The following is a 26,139-nucleotide window of genomic DNA, read 5'->3' as shown; positions in this document are numbered from 1 at the left end:
CAACTCTTCATTATTCATTAAACCTAAAACAAAAACATTCAGGTTTATCCAATTCTTAAGGACTTCATTATGAAGACTTCCATATATCAACTAGTTAGGTAAACTGGTATGCTTTCTTCCTGCTAATCTGTCTTATTTATGATGGGTACTGCAACCTGAAATTGCCAATTGGTGAAGAAGAGATGCAGTTCTTCCTCTATAGCTCTGATCCACTAAACCCAGTGAAAAGGTTCATGCTTGAATCCCAGATCCTTTTGTCTGGAATATTCCTCTGCCCTATGTTTATGCACTTAAAGCAGGACAGTATGTCAGAATCTCACGTTCAGTTTTAACAAAAACAGACATGCCCTATTTACTGGTGAAATGATGTAACGTCTGGGATTTGCTTCAATAGACTGTGGCAGGAGTATATACAGTGTATAAGTATATACAGATTCTTTACACTATTCTACTTTTATGTATGTTTGAAACTTACTATTTAAAAAATATATTCTAAACTCCAGCAAAGGAATGTTGGGAAAACACAAATTTGGCAAAATATTGACACCATTTAAACAAAATGATGTGAACAAGAGATCCATTTTAGTATCTTTACTTTTTGCACAGCACTGAAAATATTCATAATAAAATGTTAAAGCAAGGATTAATATGCATGTATCTAGGCATCATTTCTGGAGATCTGAGTGGAAGAGACTATGGAGTATCTGAATTTGGATAATAAGAATGGCGGGAAAGTCGGGAAGGCAAGCAGAATGCTCCAAAAGTGTCTCTGAATTATACCGCTATTTAAGAATCTAAGCTTATTCCTTTCATAAATATTCACTGAACTGCTATTACATATCAAGTCCTATGCTACATAATGAATAATTATTTTTAAAGAATCTGTAGAGTAATACAAGGGAGAACATTACAAATCACACTGCATGATGTTATAAATACCATGATGGCGTGCATGCAGATACTGGCCATCAAAAAGATTCTTGTGAGGATTCCATTTTCTTCATCTTTTAACTTGACATTTCCTGAACCTAGAAGCTCAATACAAATGTGTTTCAATTTCATTCTAAGACTACTAGTAAATGTCATATACACTTAATTTCCCCACAAATTACACTACCAGGGACTTACTATTTCTCTCACTTACTCATTTTAGAGGTATTAAATTCTCTGAGAACTCTGCCATGCACATGGTGGTACAGCCTCCTATGAACACGAGCCAAATAGAAGACAAATGTACAAGGGACTGTTGTTATCTTGGCCCCATTACAAGTGATAAAAACTTGAGAACTCAGTTACAGCTCTAGACAGATGATGAGTCAGGCACACAACTCACTCACAAGCCCCCTCACTGCTTTAAATGAAATAAAGGAATTAGCTTAAAGTTCTAACCTCTAGGACTTGCTTAGGAGAAGCATCCTTTAGTGAAAAATATATCTACTTTGTTCCTAGTTTCTTAAATTTCATCCTGGAGAACCACAACCTATAAATTTGTAGAGTTCAAATTTATAGTGCTATTGAAGGTAAAATTCAAGGTCAGATTTTTATTTAAATAAGCCATCCTTTATTTTCCCTTAACCAATTAGTTAAATACATTTAAAGCAGAATACAGATAGAACCCCCAGGTTTCACTTATGTAGAAATTCTCACCAAGATAAGCTTGAATACAAGATTTTTTAAAATATTAGGAAACTTGGAGGAGGATTAGAAAGCTTAACATGTGACAGACTCTCATGCTAAACTAGATCACACAACCTCAAAGACATGTACAACTCTTAAAACTGCCAACTTAGTCTATAAATAATATTTTAGATAGAAATCTAATAAAAATATCTCAACTTAGTTGAACTAGATATTTTATATTTTTATTTTTACCTGATCAAGGTGGGGTGCTGTTGACACATGCTGGAGTTTTTTCTGCAAACTAAGAACAACGAGTTACAGATTCAAAGATCAATATACTTCTGATTTAACATTATCTATTACCTAGAGACACAATGCCAACTAAGGAACAAGCATTCCATAACTGAATCTACCCCAAGGTTCCAATTTTACTTACTCTTTATGTATTTTAAATTTATACATATAAGCAATTTATGTATAGAAAAGTTGAGAGAGGTATAGAAAAGTAGAGAAAAGCTGACATATCTAAGTTATAAAACATGTTTTTGAATGCACACACAATCACATAAGTATCATATAATGAGGAGAAAACTGTTTCAGCAACATTCTATTGTTAAATGTCAGTAGATTTCTTAATTATTCCCACAGGTTAATATAATAATTTCAACATGGAAACATACATGACCTTTTTATAGTGCTTCTACATTTCTTACTTCTCTATGCTTCCTAATATAAAATATGCTGGTAGCCTGAAAAGTTAAAAATGTAAAATTTCCCTTACTACAAGTTTCCCTTGGACGAACATATCTATTATTTAAGGACAAACAAAATCCAAATACAAATTTCCTATATAGTCAGTTACCAGTAAAGAAAAAAATGAAGCCAGGCATAGTGGTGCACACCTTTAATCCCAGCACTGAGGAGTTCGAAGCCAGCCTGGTCTACATAGTGAGTTCTAGGACAGCCAGAGCGTTCTCAAAAGGGGGGGAAGAGGCAGAGAAGGAAAAAAATGAAGTCAGAATCTTAAGAATGCATTGCTCTGTTATGAGAAGAGCCAGAAGACCAATATGCAGAACAAATTATTACCACAACAACTCTAGCACACATTTAGATACTGATGAGGACAGGGCAGAAGGGAGACAAGGTACTTAAAGCCTTGCAGATGTCAGGTCTTGAAGCACGGTGAGGGGTAAATTAGTAACAACAAGTTTAGGCTGTAGGAACTATGGAAAGAATGACTCACACTGGGGGGGGGGGGGTCTTAGTAGGGAAAGTGTCAAGTTAAATCCTTCCCAGCTGGTTGCTTAGGAAAGGATTCTCTTGTTTAACAGCTAAGCAAAAAGAAAGCCATGCAAGAGCCTCATCTACAAGAGGGACAACATTATATACATACTCCTTTAAGTATTGCTAAAACATAACTGTTCTTAATCAAAAGTAGAATGAGATTAGAAAATTGTTGGAAAATCATGTTTCATTGTTGTTAATGAGTATACTAAAAAGAAAAAAATTAACAAGGAACATTTATGGTTAGTTCTCAGAATTATGTGCCCTTAATTTAGTCCCTATTATAAAAAGGAAAGGAACTGTACTCTAGTTTAGTGGACAAGCATCTATTAAAACATGGAATTTATTATTCAGAATCTTTTGTGTGAAAAAGAATTAATCTAATTCCTAATGATTTTTATATTCCATATGCAACCATCATCAAATATATTGAAAAAAAAAAAAAAAACTCTTGAGTACTCAAAAGGTACAGCAGGAAAATGGATCAGGAAGGCTTCACACTGTGGAAAGCAACAATCAGATGGTCTGATGGGGATATATTTAAATAAGTACATACTCATTTGTGATTCATATATATGAAACATTGCTATCTTTCTACTGACTAGATCTTAAGAAAAGCAAACACAGATTTCATCCAGGTGCTCATGAAATGGTCATTTTAATTTGTAAGTCCAACACCAGAAGCAATAAGTGAAAATCATTCTTAATTGAAGGCTTAACTTCTAAAATGGCTATTCTAGCCTCTGACTTGCAAGATGATATATCCACCACTCTAGATTTTAATCTTAAAAACAAGGAAATCGCTGCCTTGTATATTCTATACATCTAGGCACTAACATAGTCCCATTTTTAAAAATCCTCATAATGGGAATTAAATTCTCTATAAGATAAAGAAGTCTAATAAAACACCATGTCATATCCTCAGGTTACTGTAGATGTTGTTTTAAAGAGTACACAATACTAAAGACTGGAGGCTGGGTGCCTACTTGTGTCTCACAAGTACAGAACCACCCAGGATACCTCCTAAGTAAAACAGTTTTACTAAATCAAAATACCAGAGAAGTATCATTTTCATGAATTTGAGTAGACACAAATGAAACTTAAAAGACACTATAAACATTATTTACAATAGCTAAGATATGAAAACAACCTAAATGTTTATTTTTAGATGAACAAATAAAATAAATGTGTGTTCCTTGTGTATATGTAAATGGACATTAAAAAGAAGGAAGTCCTGCCATCTATCCCTGAAGAACAAAATGCCACAGCCATTGAAGCAGAAACTGAATATACTGGTTTCCAGGAGTTTCACAAGTCTGTGTAATAAATCATCATGACTAAAGTTAACACTCCTGTATTATAACTTCAAAATGTATTACGAGAGATCTTATGTTATATATTCTTAGTATAACTAGAAAAATAATTCAGTCAGTCAGATGTAGTGGCACGTCTTTAATTCTAGCACTCCAGAGGCAGAGACAGGCAAATCCACATGAGTTCATGGCCACAGTCTACATAGCAAGTTCCAGGCCAGCCAAAACTACATAGCAAGATCTTGTCTCAAAACAAAGCAACAAAACAAAAAAAACACAAATATCCAAGAATAACTTTTTTTTCATCTCTTAACATAAAGATCCCTCCAAAATGAGACAGAATGCTGTTACTAAGGAAAAGAGCCTATAAGAACAGCCAGTTAGATTTTCCTATGTATTTCATAAATTTTATTTTATTTTTAGAAAGAGTGTCATAATCTTGGCAAGAAATACTAATCTCAGGGTTAATTATCATTTACATTAAAATTTCTGTAGAAAAATGCATTGTGATTTCCAAACAACCAGTTACCACAGCTTTCAAGATCATAATTAGAAATTTTCTTGTGAGGCAGGTGTGTTGAGATTAAAGGTGAAACCCTTAATCTCAGCAGTTGGGAAGCTGAGACAGAGGATCATAAGCTTAAAGGCCAGCCTGGGTTATAAAGTAAGGCCATGCTTCAGGAAATAAAACAAAGAACAAACTTATATGCCAAAGAAATGGCATTTGAAGTTAGAATGGCATTCCAGTTAGAAGCTGGAATAAAACACATTACATTAAAAATGACCAAAATACTGAAAACATACCTTATTCCAGAAAGAATATCATAGGCATGAAGATCTAATATATTTGAGAGATGAACTCTAAAAGGAAGGAAATATATTTAAACAATTGGAAATCCTGTAAAACACATCGAATTAATCAAGAATAAAATTTCAAATTGAGCACAGTGGCACAGGCCTATAAGCTCAGCATTTAGGAGGAAGATAAAAGGATCTGAGGCTCAAGGACATCGAATTCAAGGCCAGCTTAGGCTATATAGACCCTATCTCAAAAGGAGAAATCTCTAAAGACCGTTTATCAAAATATTTAAGTGTAAAGATTAATCAGTCTTGGGATTGGAGAGATAGCTAAATGGTTAAAGCATTTGCTATTCTTACAGAGGACCTGAGTTTGGTTCTCAGTACCATCTTGGTGGCCCACAATTGTTTGGAACTCCAGTTGCAGAAGATCTGATGACCTCTTGTAATCTCCATGGACATTAGGCACACACATAGTATTCATACATACATGCAGACAAAACACTCATATACATAAAAATAAATAAATACTTTAAAAAAAGATTAACTAGTGTATTATATTTGGTGATACATTAGATCTCCAGCAAGAAAAAAAAGATACTGTAAAAGAATTCTACCTGAAATTCCTAAAAGTAGCTAAATGGGAAAGATCAGGACAAAAAAAAAATTTACTTGTTACTACTTCAAAAAACTTAAGTTTCCTTTCCACCTAAATGTCCTTCAATAATAACTCTATAAGCTTTAAAATGCCATATTTTTTCAATTAAAGTTACTTAAATAAACCTTTCTAAGTAGCTATTATCCCAAATGTGAAACAAGAGAAGTAACAAATAGACAGTTGCTTAAATACATTCCAAATGTCTCTGGGATTTTCCTAATTCTTTATTTTTTAATCTTTATTTATTTATTTTTACTAATTACAGTTTATTCACTTTGTATCCCACCTGTAGCTCCCTCCCTCTTCCCCTCCCAATACTACCCTCCCTCCCTTTTCTCCATGTATGTCCCTTCCCCAATCCACTGATAGGTGAGGTCCTCCTCCCCTTCCTTCTTATCCTAGTCTATCAGGTTCATCAGGAGTGGCTGCATTGTCTTCCTCTGTGGCCTGGTAAGGCTGTACCCCCCTGAGGGGGAGGTGATCAAAGAGCAGGCCAATCAATTCATGTCAGAGACAGTCCCAGTTCCCATTACTAGGGAACCCACTTGGACACTGAACTGCCATGGGCTACATCTGTGCAGGGGTTCATGAATGGTCCCTGGTTGGAGTATCAGTCTCAGAAACCTAATTCTTTTATACCTTCTCTATGATAAAACAGGTAATAGCCAGCCTGGTCACATGAGTTTCAAGACAGCCCTCAAGCCACATAATGAGACCCTGTCTTCGGGGGAGAAAAAAACCCTAGAGCTTTGGGGCTGGGAGCACAGCACTTTGACAAGGCATGTGTTAGGCACTGGAATAGTGCCAAACACTATCCTAAATGCCAAAAAATAAATTAGTATACCAATAAAACCAAAAGGAGTCAAACAACCAGTGTGTGAATTAATATTAGCTTCCTTCAGAACCACACCTCTAGCTGTAACTTGTTCAGAATGAGGGCACAAGTAGAGTGAAGCTTTCCAGTTCACAGGGCTGTCAGAACAAATGCTTTTGAAGAATCACGTAGTACCTCAACCAGCATTTGGTTTGGTTTAAATTCATAGAGGTAAATTTATAAAAATGGATGACAGATTTTTAGTTTTGTGTTTGTTTTTTTTATTTTACAAACTATTGAACTTATTTATTTGCAAAAATTGAGTTAATTTTTGTTTCGGACATTTCAGAAGAGAATTTAGATTTCATCTATAGCTGAACCTCAATCATCTCCTTTCTGTTTTTAATTACAATGAAAAACAATATATGAATCTATAATAATTTTTTTATAAAATGAAAAAGTTATTACATTGGAATCTTTTTTTTTTTAAATACATGAGGTTCTTTTTATTATAAATCATTACAAGCTGCAGCTTGGGCCCTCATCCCCCACGACCTAAGGGGTGAGAGCAGAGAGCCCTGTGCTCAGGTTAGTTGGGTGATTTAAAGATTCTGGTCCCTCCCAGAATGCCCAAGGCAGGGGCGATTCCTGCCTAGCAAGCATCTATTGGTCAAAATGCTGCATTTTAAATTGATTGGCTATAGGAAGGTCCCCAGACCATTAATGATCTGGTGTCCCTCCCTAGAGGGATGGGCCAGTTTCCTAGCAACTGTATCTCTAGTGGGTGGAGAAAGAGTACAGTAAGGCAGGTTCTTCCCCTCAGGGCATTCCTGGACCTCTCCACCCACCTAGTTCAGCCCTTAAATATTAATAGATGCTGATTTTTAATCTTTTGGTCTCTCATTTCCCCTTTCCCATGATCATTTGAAGACTCAATCTTGGGTCATCTAGATATAACCCCTTGTATCCTATAGATTTACCTTTTTATAATGGGATCTGAGTACCATTAGTGTATTGCTCCCAAACATTTTTTCATGAGAGCCATCAAGTAATTTAAAGTACAAGTCCCAAAGATAAAAATCAAAATGAGTAGGGGTCCCTTCAGGGTGGATATAGGGGTAGTAAGCCAAAGAGAAATCTATGTGTTAATTTTTGGTCCCTCACCCTGAATAAATGTTTTTTTCTTTTTTTAAAATTATTATTATTATTATTATTTTAAATCACGGGTCAGTCCCTTGTATCCCAGCCATAGCCCTCTCTCTCTTTCCTTCCCTCTCTCATCTCCTCCCTGCCCCCTTCTGAGTCCACTGATAGGGGAAGTCCTCCTTTCCTTCCATCTGACCCTAGCTTATAAGCTATCTTCCGGACTGGCTATCATGTCCTCCTCTATGACCTAGTAAGGCTGCTCCTCCCTCAGAGGGGAGGGGAAGCTCAATGAGCCAGTCACTGAGTTCATGTCAGAAATAATTCTTGTCTCCCTTACTAGGGAACCCACTTGGATACTGAGCTACCATGGGCTATGTCTGAGCAGGGGTTATAGGTTATATCCATGCATGTTCCTTGGTTGGAGAAACAGTCTCATAGAAGATCCCTGTGCCCAAAGGAGATCAACATTGGAAGTAGGAGGGCTGATTTTTAGTTTTAACATAAGCCTATGAAAGAATAGAATAATTAAACTAAAATGAAGGAAATATTTTAAAAGAACACAACAAAACTACAATCAAAAGCACAATTACATTTCAATACTAGACCCATCACTTGTCAAACATTTCTAAATGTTTTTTTCACAAGGAAAACAAAGTTTACTTGTTATAGTCAAACTTATAGTTTGAATAAGTGTACAAATGTAAGATAAAATATCTCCCTTAGCTCAGAACTGTCCAGCTGATTGCAGCACACAGCCACACATTCAAGACAGTGCTCTATAAGATTATGAACACTTATCTTGGCATGGACAGACAAATTCCCATCTTATTAAAGAACACATACCACAACATTCTATGTTAACATGCTATATCAACACTTCAAATTCTGAACATGCTAGATGTGCTGAGCTGGGAAAATGACCAGGCAAGGAAGCAAAGGTTCTATGAAGAAATTTTTGAGTATCAATTTACACTAAAAAATCAAAATCCTAATATTAAACATACTTCCTTTTCCACCTTAACAGTTAAGCAAATATTCATAAAGACAGGTTACAACCACACAAGTTTAACATACTCACTTCAGAAAATAGTTTAAAGACTATACCAATTCTGTGACCATCCTTCTAAATAATACTACTGCCTGCTTCCCTGTAACAGCATCCTTGAGAACACTACCATTTAGAGATAACTCTGTTTTATAGGAAATCCTTTAGTTACTTCTAAAAATGAAAGGACCAACAACAGAATAACAATAAAAGTGTTGGTATCTTACCAAATTCTCAATGGTCTGAATAAGAGAATAAGTATGAGCTTCTACATGGAAGATTTTCTGAACTTTTCCCAAAACTAGCACTGCTTTATAAAAGAAAGTCTGTACTCATTAAATACATGTCTAGAAAACTTTTCATAACATTGGAAGTTTGTTTAATATCTTCCACCAGAAATAAAAACACAACATATTTTCTAAGACATTCAAACAGTAAGATCAAGATCCATTGTCATTTCAAATTAAATAAGAAAATAAATCAAGGGAGAAAAAAAAAATCTTAAAAAGTTCTTCCTTCTCTTACTGTCTTATGGAGCCTGCAGCTACTACTTTAGAGAGACTGCCTAATAGCCATATCTTTTAAAATTCAATGAGTCGAGGAACATCTGGGTTGTTTCCAGATTCTGGCTATTACGAATGAAGCTGCTACAAACATGGTTGAGCAAATATCCCTGTTGTATACTTGAGCATAGTTTAGAAATATGCCTAGGAGTGGTATAGCTGGATCTTGAGGTAGCACTATTCCTAATTGTCGGAGAAAGCACCAAATTGATTTCCAAATTGATTGGTTGTACAAGTTTACATTCCCACTAACAATGGAGGAGGGTTCCCCCTCTTCTACATCCTCTCCAGCATGTGTTGTCACTTGAGTTTTTGATCTTAGCCATTCTGATGGGTGTAAGGTGAGATCTCAGGGTCATTTTGATTTGCATCTCCCTGATGAGTAAGGATGTTGAGCATTTCTTTAAGTGTTTCTCTGCCATTTGATATTCCTCTATTGAGAATTCTCTGTTTAGGTCTGTACCCCATTTTTAATTTGGATTACTTGATTTCTTGGTGTTTAACTTCTTAAGTTCTTCATATATTCTGTATATTAGCCCTCTATCAGATATAGGGTTGGTGAAGATCCTTTCCCAGTCTGTAGGCTATCGTTTTGTTCTGATGACAGTGTCCTTTGCTTTACAGAAGCTTTTCAGTTTCATGAGGCCTCATTTATTGGTTGTTGATCTTAGAGTCTGTGCTGTTGGTGTTCTCTTCAGGAAGTTGTCTCCTGTGCCAATGAGTTCAAGGCTCTTCCCCACTTTTTCTTCTAACAGGTTTAGTGTGTCTGGTTTTATATTGAGGTCTTTGATCCACCTGGATTTTGGTTTTGTGCAGGGTAATAAATCAACTGAAGAATGGATTCAGAAATTCTATTTACACAATGGAATAGTACTCAGCAATTAAAAACAAGGAAATCATGACATTTGCAGGCAAATAGTGGGAACTAGAAAAGATCATCCTGAGTGAGGTATGCCAGAAACAGAAAGACACACATGATATATAGTCACTTATAAGTGGAAATTAGACTTATAATATAGGATAAACATACTAAAATCTGTACACCTAAAGAAGCTAAGCAAGGAGGACGACCTGGGTAAGATGATCAATCCTCATTCAGAAAGGCAAACTGAACAGACATTGGAAGAGGGAGAAAACAGGGAATAGGACAGGAGCCTACTACAGAGGGCCTCTGAAAGACTCTACCCAGCAGGGTATCAAAGCAGATGCTAAGACTCATAGCCAAACTTTGGGCAGAGTGCAGTGAATCTTAGGAAAGAAAGGGGAGATAAAAGACCTGGAGGGGTCAGGAGCGCCACAAGGAGAGTAACAGAATAAAAAAATCTGGGCACAGGGGTCTTTTCTGAGACTGATACTCCAACCAAGGACCGTACATGGAGATAATCTAGAACCCTTGCACAGATGTAGCCCATGGCAGCTCAGTCTCCAATTGGGTTCCCTAGTAAGGGGAACAGGGGCTGTCTCTGTCATGAACTTAGTGACTAGCTCTTTGATCACCTCCCCTTGAGTGGGAAGCAGCCTTACCAGGCCACAGAGGAAGACAATGCAGCCAGTCCTGATGAGACCTGATAGGTTAGGGTCAGAGAGAAGGGGAGGAGGACCTCCGCTATCAGTGGGCTTGGGGAGGGGCATGGAAGGAGATGAGAGAGGGAGGGTGGGACTGGGAGGGGATGAGGAAGGGGGCTACAGCTGGGATACAAAGTGAATAAACTGTAATTAATAAAAAAATTAATTAATTAAAAAATAAAATTCAATGAGTCTCTCTACAGGGTTCACCTGGTCTATATGGTTACTGTTATTTCTAAAAACTTTGTGCTAAATTCTAGCATTAAATTTCCAAATGTTTTCCTGAGAGGATCGAAAACTCTAGTGATTATAAAAGTAGTGATTATAAAAATCTAGTGATTATAAAATCGGATTCATCACCTTTCTTAAACTCACTTCTGTCTCATTTCATCTGTCTTTCCAACTTTTCTGTATGTCCGAAAATTCAGACACTAGGCCACAGTGAATCTACCCCTCATTTGTCTCACTGCTTTTAAATCTTTCAGTTACTCTGTGTTGTCTACTGGAGAAAATCCTATGTATCATGGCATTCGTGGTCCTTTGTAAGACTCATATAGCTTTCCTCTCAGCTATATGCACCCATGTGGTCTAGTCATTTTAAATATTATCCCTGAAATATTAATGCTTCTGTACACCTGGTAAATCATCTATACTCCAGACCATTTGGGAAAACCATCCATTCAAGACTAATCAATGATCATTTCCTAGTTAAGTTTTCCTGACAGTCTATCAGAAGAAAAAAAAAAAAAAATGGTCATTCCTCCATCTTCTTATGCTTGCAGAACTCTGTGCAGTTAGTATTTCTCTTATGATGCATTAATAATATCTAAGGTATTGCTTTTTGCTTGTTCACTTCTCAGTTTTCCCCTAAATGTTTCCCAGTATCTTAAAAGTACTTTTGTTTTACCTGTTGCTTAATGCCTGAACCCACCCTGCAATGCCTAGAACCAGTGAAAAATTGAAATGGTCAACTTATTGACCAGCTGTGTTTTTATTTTCATCTGTTCAATTCACTTGAATCTCTAAAAATCTTAAAAAGTCCAGAAAATGTAAGAATGCATGCCTTGTAACCTTCCCTCCTACTTCTGAAGTCTATCAGTACCTCAGAAGTTGTATTTGCCTGCCAATCGGCTTAAACCTTGCCAGTAAGACAATACCAAACAGGATTCTTACTCCTGTTTTACAAAGTCAAGGTAAGCCTTTGCTTATGTGTGCTTATGGCACTTTTATTTTTGGCAGTTTTTGTGAACCTCAAAATACTAATGGGATTAAAATGTTAAAAATAAATGACTCCAATTTTGCTAAGAACTAAATCTATAGTTTCTAAAGTGGCAAGCGCAAGTTGCTGTTTGTCTCTAGGAATTTGAGAAAATACTTAATATATGATTCATAACCTAATAATAAGATTTCTACAGATATCTGATCTTCATGGAGAAGGTCTCTAATTCAATTCCTATGTTCCCAGCAAGGACATGAGTCTCAGATTCACTACCAATAGCAGATACTGAAGAAAGAGAAGATAAAGATCTTCACTTACACACGTATCCGTAAGAAGCACTGTATTAGTATTCTTGAAAGAGAGCAAATGTTAGAAATGACAAACAAAACCATTATATAATAAACTAATCAAGAGAAAATTTTATCTAGGACATGGATAATTTCAAAGTGGAAAAAAAAAATGAACTGAATACATGCTGTCACCTGTGAACCACAGTTACTGATAGATATGTTTCTTAAAAAGCTAAATTTAAGTATTATGGAGTTGTCTGTCAAGAAAGACGATCAAGGAGAAAAATGTTGACTGTGATAGGAAAAAGACATATTGAGGAATGGCTCAAAGTATGTGTTAGATTATCAGGTTTCTACAATGAAACTGAAAAATCAGGAAGCACATTTGCTTTCTTTCACATTGCCTATAGCAGGATCACACTAAAGGCATTTGTCGCTCCTACAAATGCATACCAGATTCATTCTCTAGCTGCATACATGCTCAAAGCAGCTGCTGCTGCTCTGCCTCACACTTCTGGCAGTCTGTCGACACCTCTAAGTTTTGCTATTGCAGACAAGCCCCTCAGCTAAGGCTTCTTCTGCACTTGACAACAGAAGACTAAACTAGAGGCTGGGCGGCACTAGGCGGCCCGCTGTAAGTCTCAGAGGGGTCTACTTGGCTACTCAGCCATTCTTGTTCACAACATGAGCTTAACAGAATACCCTTGCACTGAAGGTTTCTGAAGTCATGACAGCATTCGACAACAACAACAAAAGTACAGTTCACAAATGATTTCTTTAGAGTACACCTATTTTAAAAGACTGTGCACATCTTTATGACCAAAACTACGGGTAAAAGAAGCTATAAAAATGTAAATAAAAAGATATGGTCCTTAGTTGGAGTATCAGTCTCAGAAAAGACCCTGTGCCCAGATATTTTTTTTCTCTCCTTGTGGAGCTCCTGTGCCCTCAAGATTTTTCTATCTCTCCCTTCTTCCATAAGATTCCTTGCACTCAAGGAAATAACCTAGAAGCCCTGCACAGATGTACCCCGTGGCAGCTCAGTGTCCAAGTAGGTTCCCTAGTAATGGGAACAGGGACTGTCTCTGACATGAACTCAGTAGCCTACTCTTTGATCACCAACCCCTCAGGGGGGTGCGGTCTTACCAGGTCACAGAAGAAGACAATGCAACCTATCCTGATGAGAACTGATAGACTAGGATCAGAAGGAAGGAGAGGGGGACCTCCCCTATCAGTGGACTGGGGGAGGGGCATAGGAGGCGATAAAGGAGGAAGGAAGGGATTGGGAGGGAACAAGGGAGGAGGCTACAGCTAGGATACAAAGTGAATAAACTGTAATTAATAAAACAAGTAAATTTTTAAAAAGACGGATTAATAACTTTAACATAAAAATTTTATGTATTTTGTTAAAGTTTTCTGCAACATAAAGGCTTTACGTATTAAAAATCTATTTAAAGGTCTTAAATTAAGATTCCTTAGCATGCTTTTCAAGATTTATGTTATCATAGCTCTGTAGTTGTTAGCAAAAGTACAAGTATGAAAACTTGTAAAGAACATTCAGACAACATTTAGATCTTACTTTATATCATAATTTACTTATCTTTTTGTTTTTTAATTATTTTTATTAATTACAGTTTATTCGCTTTGTATCCTCCCTGTAGCTCCCTCCCTCCTCCCCTCCCAATCCCACTCTCCCTCTTCCCCACCTGTGTCCCTCTCCCAGTCCACTGAAAAGGGAGGTTCTCCTCCCCTTCCCTCTTATCCTAGTCTGTCAGGTCTCATCAGGACTGGCTGCATTGTTTTCTTCTGTGGCCTGGTAAGACTGCTCCCAACTCAGGGGGAGGTGATCAAAGAGCAGGCCAATCAGTTCATGTCAGAGACAGTCCCTGTCCCCAATACTATAGAAGCCTCTTGGATACTGAGCTGCCAAAGGCTACCTCTGTGCAGGGGTTCCAGGCCATCTCCATGAGTGGTCCTTGGCTGGAGTATCAGTCTCAGAAAAGACCCCTGTGCCCAGACTTTTAGGATCTGTCGCTGTCCTTGTGGAGCTCCTGTCCTCTCCAGATCTTTCTATCTCCCCTTCTTTCATAAGATTCCCTGTACTCTGCCCAAAGTTTGGCTATGAGTCTCAACCTCTGCCTCGATACCCTGCAGGGTAGAGCTTTTTAGAGGCCCTCTGTGGTAGGTTCCTGTCCTATTCCCTGTTTTCTCCCTCCTCCAATGTCCATCCTTTTTGCCTTTCTGAATGGGGATTGAGCATCTTAGCCAGAGTTCTCCTTCCTGATTAGCTTCCTTAGGTGTACAGATTTTAGTAGGTTTATCCAAATTATATTTCTAGTATCCACTTATGAGTGAGTATATACCCTGTGTGTCTTTCTGCTTCTGGGATACCTCACTCAGGATGATCTTTTTCAGTTTCCACCATTTACCTGCAAATTGCAGGATTTCCTTGTTTTTTATCGCTGAGTAATATTCCATTGTATAGACGTACCACAATTTCTGTATCCATTCCTCAACTGAGGGTACAGAGCTCAACTGAGACTTCTCAATAGAGGAATATCAAATGGCAGAGAAACACTTAAAGAAATGCTCAACATCCTTAGTCATCAGGGAAATGCAAATCAAAATAACCCTGAGATTTCACCTTATACCCATCAGAATGGCTAAGATGAATAACTCAACTGACAACACATGCTGGAGAGGATATGGAGAAAGGGGAACCCTCCTCCACTGCTGGTGGGAATGTAAACTTATACAACCACTTTGGAAATCAATCTGTTGCTGTCTCAGACAATTAGGAATAGTGCTTCCTCAAGATCCAGCTATACCACTGCTAGGCATATACGCAAAAGACGCTCAAGTATACAACAAGGACATCTGCTCAACCATGTTTGTAGCAGCTTTATTTGTAATAACCAGAAGCTGGAAACAGCTCAGATGCCCCTTTGTTTTTTAAGGCAGGGTTTCTCTGTGTAGCCCTGGCTGTCCTAGAACTCATTTTGTAGACGAGGCTGGCCTTGAACTCAGAAATCTACCTGCCTCTGCTTCTCTCCTGGGATTAAAGGTGTGCATCACCAATGCCTGTACTTAAGAATTTTTAATACCTATTTTTAAATAAAGGCTAATATTTGTTGTTGTTATTAGTAATAGATTTTTTCCCTTTTATTTTCTCCCTCCCCTCATCTCATTTAGCCCTGCCTGTCCTTAAATTAACTCCCTATATAGTCAAGAATGCCCTTGAACTTTTAGCCCCCTGCCTCTATATTCAAAGTGCTAGACTGCAGGCATGTTCACTGCATATTTATGCAGTGTTACGGTCAAATCCGTGGCCTTCTGCATGTTAAACAACAATCTCCCAACTGACATACAGCTCTATTCCTAGTAATAACTTTAAAAAGTACCTTGATCTTTGAGTTTCTAAAACTTTTCCCAGTCCATTTATTGATCTGAAATAAAAAATGAAAGGGTTAGAAAGTAAATGGTAATTTTTTTTAAAAGCACAAAACTCAATCATTCCTAAAACAAAAAGTAAGCAGACACAAATGTAACCAGAACTAGTAAAAATTGAAAATGAAAACCAAACTTACATTTTTTCCTTTTCTTTTCTTTTTCTTTTTTAAATTACTTTGAATTCTTTCTCTTCAAACCACAAACCTGGCACAATCTAGTTGTGCACTTAAAAAAACTGTTACCCGACCCCCCCCCCAACAAAAGAGAAAGAGAGAGAAAGAACTTGTCACTCAAAGCCTATCACACCACTGGAAGGCTAGGTATGACTCTGAGTTATAGAACATCCTTCACTTGAGGAAAAGGTTAAGGATGTGGCTCAGTGGTACAATCCTTGCATAGCATTTGGCTCAGTGGTACAGTGCTTGCCCAGTATGCACAAAACCCCTAAGTTTGACACCCACCCCAGCACTGTCAAAAAGTAAAGGAAGAAAAAAGATGATTTATAAGAAGTAGAGATTCCTAATGTTCTTGTATACTCAAAACTTTTGCAAGACAACCAAATTTTAACACATATACATTGTAGGAATGGTAAATACAAAACACCAAAATAAAGGAAAGTGGTTCCCTTTGTATACCACACCAAAAACAAAACAAACAAACAAACAAACAAACAAAACAAAAAACTTTTAATTCCTTTAAACAATGTGAACACCTATGTATTTTTGTACCATCAATCTTTCCTTTACAGATATATGTCCAAAATATGTGCTGCTTGTTTTCATGGGTAAGCCTTCCTATGTACAATGATTCTGAGGTAAGTCTCACTTTGGGACTACTAACTGACTACAAACTGACTACTACTATCTACTACTAACAAGAGTCTTAATCTTCTCTTCAAAGAAACAAATCTAAACTATATTAATAGCTCAGGAAGTACTCGCTAAGCATCAGGCTCTATGCATAGCTTACCAGCTTTTTCACAGGGCTTCGGTACTTAAAGCAAACTTGTAAAATAGGTTTTATTCATGTTTTGCAGACAATTTTAAGAAGCTTAAATAATCCCCTAAGAACTGTGAGAAACAGACCAAAGATTATAACCAAAGAAGATTTCAATACATATTCCTAAATACTATGAAGTACTATCTGCCTTCTACATCAAACATTACTTACTGTAGTAAAATCTAAAAATATTATTATTAAAATATGAGAAAAATATAGAGGAAAAGTATGAATTTCTTTCTCTTGTAATCATAATCACTACAAATGATCTCTTGATGAGTTATGCATTTTTTATTCAGTTTTATAGCATATACTATATAAACTAGTGGTATTATAGTCAAGATGTGAGGCCAACAGAAATTATATTAAATATGGTAATGCTAATCCATTATAAAAAGCTCTATAGTCACTAAAAGTAACCTAAAAGGAAAACTACTGAAATATATGGCATTGCCTAGTTTAGATCTTACAAAATAATTCAAAACATAGTCTGGAGTTTACCCTCACTTGAAAAGTCCATCTTTGGCTTCAAAAGAAATAGGAGCTTCTAAAATAGCCAGCAAAATTACTGTTATTTTATAGGTTAATAACATATTATCATTCATATTATTCTATTTTGATTAGCCTTGTGCATAGGCAATGAAGACATAAAGCAAGCTGCACGACAAAGCACAGTTGACAACTAAGGAAACCATCAAAATCAAGGAGGGCTCGGGAGGGAGCTACACAGGGGATACGAAGTGAATAAAGTGTAATTAATAAAAAATTTTAAAAAATAAAAAAAAATCAAGGAGGGCTCAAGGAGGGGAAGTGAAACAGTATGAACAAGACTTCATTAAGGAATGGAAGGAAAAAAGATAATAGACTCTACAAATGGAAGTATGTAACATTATATATTATAAAGGAGGGGATGGACTCAGAAACTGGCAAACGAAAAAAATAGTAGTTGGGACATGGTAAGACACACATAAAACGTGAATTAACTGGCTTAGGGAGTTAAGGAGGCTTGACCTTAGGAAAAAAGTCAAAGGACAAACAAAATGAAAACTTATAAAGAAAAGTCACTGGTCCCAGAATATCAGACTAAACATTCTGAATTATGTTTTGCAATTATGTTTGCTAGTGAATTATTTTATATATTTCTATTTAGTTAACAGTCAGTTAGCCAAGAGCTATATATGTAGTTCTTTAATGATCCTTGAGGCAAGTCAACCTTGAACCTATAGAGCAATATTCATGGAAAAGTTATTTTGCATATTAAAATTGAGATCTGAAGGCATTTAATGTACTTAGAATTTTCTCTGTTCTTTTGAGTTTAGTCTTATTTTTAAGCGACATATTAAAAACTGTACACAATGATGGAGTAAAAACTGTACATATAATGGGGTACCATGTGACACTTCAATACAGACTGCTGCACTCACTCAAACATATTTGTCCCCTCCAACATTTATCATTTCCTTATGGTAAAAACACTGAAAATTCTTTCTTCTGGCTTTTAAAATACAGTAGTCAAGCGCTAACTAACTTACCTGATAGTTGTTCTTAATTTGTTTAGCTCCTCTTCTGAAACCAAGTCTGTTTTATTGATGAGAATCATGTCTGCCAAAGCAACTTGCCTAAAACAGCAAAGAACAAGTGTCAGAAGACAAACGTTAAAAAATCACAAAACCATATAGAAACAATATGTTTAAGTCAACATTTCAGCTTGGGCTCAGTTTACTCCCAACTGACTCACTCTACAGAAGAACTTCATGTATCACTTTGAAAGCTCACCCAAAAGGCATTTGTTACTGATCCTATAAAGATAAGCCTCCAGAGTTTTTAATCAGAGAACAATAAGTTCATGATGTGTGTGTGTGTGTGTGTGTTAAAGAAAAACATAAAATTTAGGTATCCACTATGATGGGAATAAGGATAGCCTATTTGGTAAAAATTTATCATAATTTTCAAAGAAGTTAAAAAGCACAAATCAAGTAATCCAATTAAAAATGGGGTACAGAGCTAAACAGAGACTTCTCAATAGAGGAATATCAAATGGCAGAGAAACACTTAAAGAAATGCTCAATGTCCTTAGTCATCAGGGAAATGCAAATCAAAACCACCTGATATTTTACCTTATACCCATCAGAATGGCTAAGATCAAAACCTCAAGTGACAACACATGCTGGAGAGGTTGTGGAGAAAGGGGAACCCTACTCCTCTGCTGGTGGGAGTGCAAACTTGTACAACCACTATGGAAATCAATCTGGCACTTTCTCAGACAATTAGGAATAGTGCTTCCTCAAGATCCAGCTATACCACTCCTAGTCATATATCCAAAATATGTTCAAGTATACAACAAGGATGTTTGTTCAACCATGTTTGTAGCAACTTTATTTGTAATAGCCAGAATCTGGAAACAACCCAGATATCCATCAACGGAGGAATGGATACAGAAACTGTGGTACATTTACACAGTGGAATACTACTCAGCAATTAAAAACAAGGAAATCATGAAATCTGCAGGCAAATAGTGGGAACTAGAAAAAGATCATCCTGAGTGAGGTATCCCAGAAGCAGAAAGACACCCACAGTATATACTCACTAGAGTATATATAGGTCTAGTGGGTACTAGACCTATAAAATAGGATAAACATACTAAAATCTGTACACCTAAAGAAGATAAACAAGAAAGAGGACCAAGGTTAAGATGATCAATACTCACATAGAAAGACAAAGGGGATCGACATTGGAACTAGGAAAAAAACAAGTAACAGGACAGGAGCCTACCACAGAGGGCACCTGAAGACTCTACCTAGCAGTGTATTAAAGCAGATGCTGAGACCCATAACCAAGCCTTCAGCAGAATGCAGGGAATCATATGAAAGAAGGAGGAGTTAGTATGACCTAGAGGGGATGGGAGCCCCACAAGGTCCAAATATATCAGGGTACAGGGGTCTTCTATGAGACTGTTTCTCCAACCAAGGACCATGCATGGATATAACCTATAACCCCTGCTCAGACATAGCCCATGGCAGCTAAGTATCCAAGTGGGATCCCTAGTAAGGGGGACAAGAATTATTTCTGACATGAACTCAGTGACTGGCTCATTGAGCTTCCCCTCCCCTCCGAGGGAGGAGCATCCTTACTAGGCCACAGAGAAGGACACTGCAGCCAGTCCTGAAAATACTGATAAGCTAGGGTCAGATGGAAGGAGAGGAGGACTTCCCCTATCAGTGGACTCAGAAGGGGGCAGGGAGGAGATGAAGGAGGGAGGGAGGTGAGAATTGGGAGGGAAAGAGGAAGGGGGCTACAGCTGGGATACAAGTGAATGTATAAAATTATTTAAAAATAAAAAGAAATATAATATAGAATAAACTTACTAAAATCTGTACACCTAAAGAAGCTAAGCAAGAAGGAAGACCCTGGGTAAGATGATCAGTTCTCACTCAGAAAGGCAAAAGGGAAGGGGAAGGAGGATCTCCCTTATCAGTAAACTTAGGGAGGGACAAGGAGGAGATGAGAGAGGGAGGGTGTGATTGGGAAGAGATTAGGGAGGGGGGCTACAGCTGGATACAAAGTGAACAAACTGTAATCAATTAAAAATAAATTAATTAAAAAAGAAAAAAGATAATAAAACCAGGTTAAATATGGAGATTTGGAATATTAGAAATAAACATACACTCTTATTTGTATTTAAAAAAGAAATATAAAGAAAAAATTTCAATTAATATAGTTTGCTTTAAAAAAACTATACTTCTAAAAATACATCAAGATCTTCTGTAAATACCTTCTTCATCACTATGAATATGTATTATTGTTATAAAATAGATACATAGAAGTCCCAATTAAATAATTCAAATGATAAAATGCTACATAATGTAACAGATTATTTTTCTCAATTCTTCAAAAATTTCTAACCTCTGAACTACTAGGTTTTAATCCTGTTCTTATGGTATAAATCAAAGAACATAAGCAAAATTTAAAAAATTACATAACTACAGAATGTATATCAAAATCCTACTTTTGTTTAATTTTATGTGGCTAAAGACAAAATGTATATGTTTCTAAATATTAAGTCACAATCTTTAAATTGGAGATTTTCTATTTAATTTTCCATGGATGTTATAACTTTCTGATATTTTCTATTTGGCTTATGTATATTTTCTACAATAACCACTTTTGTGAGAAAAAAGTTACAATCATTTAAATTAATTCTAATTTGAATCACAATTGTACAACACCACAATATTTAGGAAAGGCTACAAAAGTACCATGCATGAAGATAACCTAGAACCCCTGCACAGATGTAGCCCATGGCAGTTTAGTGTCCAAGTGGGTTCCCTAGTAATGGGAACAGGGACTGCCTCTGACATAATCTGATTGGCCTGCTCTTTGATCACCTCCCCGAGGGGGGAGCAGCCTTAGCAGGCCGCAGAAGATGACAATGCAGCCACTCCTGATGAGATCTGATAGACTAAGATCAGAAGGAAGGAGAGGAAGACTCAGCGGACTTGGGGAGGGGCATGAGTGGAGGAGGAGGAGGGAAGATGGGATCAGGAGGGGAGGAGGGTGGGGTTTATGGGGGGATACAAAGTGAATAAAGTGTAATTAATAAAAACTAAAATAAAGAATTTGATTATCAAACTCCAAGATAACAAGGAATCATTTTGACTCCAGTGTTTAATTTCTAAGTCGGGATCATCTATAGCAAACCTAGGAGGTCTCACGCTTAAGCCCTGCAGCATATTTAGTTTCAAAACCTTCATCTCATTAGTGAAAATACGTAAATACCTGTAAGTCTATAGACAAAACAATTAAAATTATAAAAGTACTTAAAAATTGTTTTAAGTGTCAAGTCAAAAGTATTTCACTATTTGTTCTTCTGTACTGAGTAACAGTGAGGAGTGAGGTAGTTTTTAAGGAAGAAAATTAACGATCTTCTATTGCAAGGAGGCACAAGAATAAAAATGCTTCTAAATGTTAAAAATCTTCTAAGTTCATCAAAATAATTTAAATCCTATGCCCACCATTCATTTTATCCAAAATAGAAATGGCATAAATAAAATGCTGGTTGTAAGCCCATGATGTATAGACAGCAATAATGTATGGGAGAATGAGAAAATAAGTTTGCCTTAACTACCGTCATTTTTTCATTTCTTTCTACATTACTTATCTTCTTTTTTTTCTAGCTGGTTAGCAATCAATGTATAAGCTTTAAATATGAATACCTAGTAGCTTCATTGACAAGGCCATCAGGTTTTTCTTCAGTTAAATGCTGAACAAAACAAAATTTTAAAATAATTACTATAATACAATACAAAAAAATTAATGTCAACACAAAGGACTTTACTTTAAACCTACCTTTCTTTTCTTAATTGGAACTTTAAATTTCATTACTAAGTACAATTGTAGAAAAGACTTTTTCGTTAGTTAGATACTATATATAATTGACTTAGAAGGCCATGAGGTATTTTTCATCTCCGGAAGCAGCCCCTCTCTCATTTATATCTGAAGTCATCTATGCGATAAGGGTTACTAGAGGTTGTCTTTTGCAAATTCATGTTTTCAACCTCATCACCTTACCTCTCAACAGAGACTACCCATCATGAAAAAAACTTGACTACTAAGGACTACAGACAACTAGATTATATTAATACTTTACATTTTAACTGAACTTTATAAATCATTTAATTTTTAACACATCTTAACTCATTTAGGCATCATGACAATGAGAAGTGTGTGTATACATATATGTACACACACATACACACACACTTAAACCTAATGTCCTTACCACCACAGAATATTGTATTTTTACATACCACCACCAGATTATTTGTTAAAAGCACACTTGATAGAAGTAAAGCAAACACAATTTAAAATCTTTTTGCCACATACAACCAGTGTTATATAGAATGCTACTTAATGTTTATATAAAAGAATATCTAAAATTATTTACAAATTACACAGTATTTTGTCAGGCTAGTTTCACAGTTCATAGGGAGGTTACTATTACAGCTCAGAACTGAAGATGCACTAGTGATTTAAGCCTTAGGTAAGATTACAGGGCAATTCTTGTTTCTTCTAAAGGTTTGCCAAGTACATTTAGGTACAATACAACCAATCAGAACCAAAGTCGTGACAGTGACATAGTCGTTTCATTTTTAATACAATTTTATAAATTCAACTATATACTCACTCCCCAGTTACAAAGCTCACAGAACAAAGTATACTGTATTAAATACTCCATGCCAAAGGTCAAGTTTAATATTCATGCTGCTTTTATAATTATTCATGGCTTCTTACCATTAATAAATCCATTCAGCATGACATATTATGCATTTAGAGACTAAAGCTATCATCAGGCCCCGGAACAGTGTATGAAAGAACTGTAGTTAACACTCCCATTTGTTGACATAGACACCTAAGTTTTGTTATTTAAAAATTGCTATACAACATGTAGTAACACATCTCTTTTCCACTGAGCAGTCCATCTACCAAAAATGGTACATCTGCCTCTGGATGAACCTACACAACATTCTTAAAACTATTTAAAAACTGGAAGCTTCATTTGCATGCATATCAATTGATGTATCTGGCTATGACTTTGTAGTATGTAAAAAAGATACTAAAAATTGATGACTTTAAATTTTTTCCTAAATGTAATAAAAAAATTTGTCATTTTCACAAAGCAACTTAGAATGTTTCAAGTCATTTATCCAAGATAAAATTTCACTGAGAGCTAAACGACATAGACTAACACTTGATTACCTCTGGACAGATAAGAAAGATGAAATACAAAAATAACTTAAAATCTTCCAAAATAAAAGCCTGCCAATATGTACAACCTGACTTAAATACATGTGATAATTAAAAGAGGAAAATGCCCTGCCTATACACATGTGAAAGCTTTCTAAATAAAAAAGTAATAAATGTATACTAACACTTATTTTTCTGAGTATCAACCTTCCATCTCCCTTATGAAATTCCTACCACCCCAAGGCAAACTTAGCAAAAAGACCAAAACCTTGTTTTCCACTCAAAAGATATTTGGTCATAAGTCAGACTTTCATATATAAAATAAGAACTAAAATGTAAACTTTTATATTCTATTCTATCTATACAGATGATAAGACATACAATAAAAAAGTTTTATAAAAACTTTTAAAATCAGCTATCTCCAAAGGATTCCTCATCTCACTACAGTCTATAGCTTTTGTTTGTATTTCAAAAATGACAATTATTTTAGTACCAATGAACACAACAAACCAACATATTCAAAATGTAAAGGTTCAAACTCCCAATGAAGCCAACCACAACAACAGCAAACAAAAGAGAAAGACAGAGAAACAGAGACAGAAACAGAGAAAAAAGAGGTGAGTTGCCCAATGTACTAGTTTCTCAGGAGTAATAAATTCTAGAAATTTATTCTGGAAAGCTAATTACAGCATGGCAACTATAATTAAGACTATGGGATGGAAATTAGAAATTTGCTGAGCGATCTCACCCTATATGCTAGCAAAAACTGGGAACTATGAAAGTGGATAGACAAGTTTAGTGCTTGATTATTTTACAATGTTTTCATAACATATACACAGATCAGCAAATTGTATACATTAAATCTATACAATTTTTATTTTTGAGTCATGGCTCAATAAGGTTGAGAGACACAATTAAATCATTCAAAATAAATTACTACTATAGTCACAACTTCAAGAAGAGCTACAAGAGTTCTTTCCTACAGAAATAAAGAAAAAAGCAGAACCAAACAAAGAAAATAAATCAAAATGGTCTAAAATTTCACTAGCTAAGAAAGAACTATGCTGACCACAGTTGAAACAAATCCAATGTCAAAGATGTCAGACATCAGACAAAGAAAAAGGAGAGAAATAGCAGCATTAAAAAAAAATAAAAAAGGACTGGTTACAGATCTAATGTGGTTTCAGCTCTGAAAAAAAAATTATCGCATATTGTCAGTCTATTTATTTTTCTGGCCTTTTCCAAGCCAAACTGTTTTCTGACTGAGTTGTTTCAACAGCTTGTGCAATATAACAGAAGACTCAGAAAGAAACCTCTTACTTGACCTTTTATGTGTAAACTTCATTCATTGATTCTATTGCATTAAATGCTGTCACATTTGTAGAACTGAAAAGAACAATGTCAGTGCCTAGATGTCAAGCCTTGAGAATAGAGAGCTGTCATTTTAAGTTGTCCAATTCTTTGCCCATGATTAAAAAATGAATATTTCAGATCAATGGGTGACAATCCCATTAGAGTGATAGCCTATGATATCAATTACCACTTCAGTTTCAATTTGGCTGGCTGGCCACAGGGTACCATTTCTCAGCTTTACTTGTGATGGGCTGACTCTGTGAAGCATGACACCCTTAAATTGCTGCCCATTATCCAACTGTCATTACTTGTACGGCCTCAGAATTCTCTGAATCACAAGCAGCTACTGAGGTCAAGCTTTGCAACCAGAGGAATTGGACAAGTTGGCAAATTCTTTATATAAAGGCAAAGTTATTTATCTGACATCTGACTTGGAAAATCTAAAGTTTCCATTATCCTGACAATATGTCAGTTTTGTGTAGGTATATTGATTTCATAATTTAAGAGGTTTTATCAAGGTGGCAAGGGGTTAAAGATATACTGTGTTTGCATTATTCAGAATATTGCTTTGTTCGGGGGCCTCTATCATGCCAGTAAAAGATTCTATTAATTCCTCTCTATGTCAAACTATAGAAATAAAACTATTTCTATAAACACAAAGCACTAGAGTTTGACTTTGGGTATAGCACATTAAATCTATATAAAAAAGCAAATGAAATGTCCTAGCTGATATTTTCTCTATTCCAAATTTGTGAATCAACTTATAGAGAAAATTAATTCAAACATGCCTTTAAAATGTTCAAAATAAGGAATTTTAAATTTTCTGATGGGTTTTTGTTTTTTACTATCTCCATTCACATTTTTTTGAAATTATATTTTGAAAACAGCCATTAAGGTGACATGTTTCTTTTGAGAAGCTCATACCTACACACGGGTATTTACTGTCCTTTTCCTGAGTGAGACTGTTTCTCTTTTTTTTCCTTCCCTCCCTATATCTCCCTCCCTCTTACTCCAGTTCTGAACACTGATAGTTAAATATATGTTAATTAGTTTTTAATACATTAAACAACTTAACTGTTTTCTTAAAAAAAAAAAAAGCTATTAAATAAGATGTGGTGAGCCTCAGCTATAATCCTAGCACTCAGGAGATCTAAGAAGGAGGATTATACATTTGAAGGCAGCCTGGGTTCCATACCAAGTTCAGAACTGCATTGTCTAAATAGCAGACCCTTCACTCACACCACACACACACACACACACACACACACACACACACA

At 35.9% G+C, this 26,139-nt stretch overlaps 1 protein-coding gene across 1 annotated transcript in view; it reads right to left on the bottom strand.

Moving 5' to 3' along the window:
• The window catches only part of LOC129681949 (zinc-regulated GTPase metalloprotein activator 1-like), a 53,468-nt gene that overhangs the window by 7,626 nt on the left and 19,703 nt on the right, over window positions 1-26,139 (bottom strand). Inside the window, exons 3-7 of the mRNA XM_055614173.1 lie at window positions 21,979-22,025; window positions 18,298-18,384; window positions 15,718-15,762; window positions 5,022-5,078; window positions 1,873-1,921 (exon numbers count right to left, since the gene is read on the bottom strand). Of these exons, the coding sequence (XP_055470148.1) occupies window positions 1,873-1,921; window positions 5,022-5,078; window positions 15,718-15,762; window positions 18,298-18,384; window positions 21,979-22,025 (285 nt within the window). The remainder of the gene's footprint in view (window positions 1-1,872; window positions 1,922-5,021; window positions 5,079-15,717; window positions 15,763-18,297; window positions 18,385-21,978; window positions 22,026-26,139) is intronic.

This window comes from Psammomys obesus, unplaced genomic scaffold (assembly GCF_907164565.1).
Source record: "Psammomys obesus unplaced genomic scaffold, mPsaObe1.curated_primary_1811, whole genome shotgun sequence".
Lineage (NCBI taxonomy): Eukaryota > Metazoa > Chordata > Mammalia > Rodentia > Muridae > Psammomys > Psammomys obesus.
The sequence above is the reverse complement of the archived record's forward strand: the minus strand, read 5'-3'. Positions and strand labels throughout refer to the sequence as shown.